The following is a 1487-nucleotide window of genomic DNA, read 5'->3' as shown; positions in this document are numbered from 1 at the left end:
ATGTATGTATGTATGTATGTATGTATGTATGTATGTATGTATGTATGTATGTATGTATGTATGTATGTATGTGAATGTATGAAAATGTAGGTATGTATGACCTCCCCAGGCGCGTGTTCGTGGTGTTCAAGACTCTCGCCAGGAACTGTGTGTTCGGCGCTGTGTTTGTGCTCATGTGGGCCTACCTGGCGGCCATCAGCGCCGCTCTCAGTGCAGGCAGACATGACAATGTGCACGTGAGTTGGGTGGGAGGTGCTGTTGCTGCTGCTGCTGCTGTGATGGTGGTGGTGGTAGTCGTTGTGGTCGTTGTGGTCGTTGTGGTCGTGGTGATGATGCCGATTATAGTCGTGGTGATGGTGGTTGTTGTTGTGGAGTTGGTGGTAGTGATGGTGGTGATGGTATTTGTGATGATACTGACTAAAGTAGTGGTGATGGTGGTGGTGGTGATGGTGGTGGTGGTGGTGGTGGTAGTTGTGTTAGTTGTGGTGATGGTGTTGATTAAAGTGGTGCTGGTGATTGTTATTGTTGTGGGGGTTGGTGGTGGTGGTGATTGTGGTAGTGGTCGTTGTGATGTTTCTGATAAAAGTAATGGTGATGGTAGTTGTCTATCTATTCTATCAATCTATCTATCTCCCTCTCCCTCTCCCTCTATCTGTCTCCCTCCCTCTCTCTCTCCCTCTCTCTCTCTCTCTCTCTCTCTCTCTCATACACACACACACACACACACACACACACACACACACACACACACACACACATACACACAAATAATTACACACTTTAAAAAAAACACAGAATGAAATCCTATGGTTCAAACAAACAGCTAATTAACAGTAATGATATCACATAAAGACATTATACCTTATCCCTACTTTGATCTCTCTCCCTGCCAGATCGCCATTGCCCAGGGGGTAGTGTGTCGAGCCCTGGTCGCTACAGAGGGTGGGATCGTTATCAACGTTCTCGTCTTCTTCCTGCCCGCAGCACTGGCCATGCTGGTCTTACTGGCAAATGTGGTGAGTTATCAAGTTGTTATGTGTGAGTGTGTGTGCGGTGGGGGTTGGGGTGGTGGATGGGAGGGGGGAGGGTGGATGGGTGGGGTGATGTGTGCGTGTGTGTGCGTGTATTTGTGAGTGTGTTGTGTACGTTTGTGTGTGTGTGTGTGTGTATGTGTGTGTATGTGTGTGCATGCGTGTGGGTATGCAAAAGAGTGAGAGAGAGAGAGAGGGGGGCATAGAATTTGTGTGTGAGGGAGAGAGAGAGAGAGAGAGAGAGAGAGAGAGAGAGAGAGATTTGAGATTGTAAATGATTAATTAATTTAGTTGATTTTAAAGGCCCAAATATCCGCAGAACAATTTATAATTCAACGAGTACGCATGCCATTGCAGCGCATCAGATAAACAAACAAAGCAAATGGAACAATAATATTTTTAGAGACAGACGGAGAAAGAGAGGGGAGAGGCAGAGAGTGAGAGAGAGAGAGAGAG

General features: G+C 46.6%; 1 protein-coding gene across 1 annotated transcript in view; it reads left to right on the top strand.

Moving 5' to 3' along the window:
• Positions 1–1487, top strand: part of LOC101853689 — a 28533-nt gene that overhangs the window by 22059 nt on the left and 4987 nt on the right. The window contains exons 5-6 of the mRNA XM_035969067.1: positions 110–236; positions 894–1016. Of these exons, the coding sequence (XP_035824960.1) occupies positions 110–236; positions 894–1016 (250 nt within the window). The remainder of the gene's footprint in view (positions 1–109; positions 237–893; positions 1017–1487) is intronic.

The sequence above is a fragment of the Aplysia californica genome, unplaced genomic scaffold (genome assembly GCF_000002075.1).
Source record: "Aplysia californica isolate F4 #8 unplaced genomic scaffold, AplCal3.0 scaffold00111, whole genome shotgun sequence".
NCBI lineage: Eukaryota > Metazoa > Mollusca > Gastropoda > Aplysiida > Aplysiidae > Aplysia > Aplysia californica.
The sequence above is the reverse complement of the archived record's forward strand: the minus strand, read 5'-3'. Positions and strand labels throughout refer to the sequence as shown.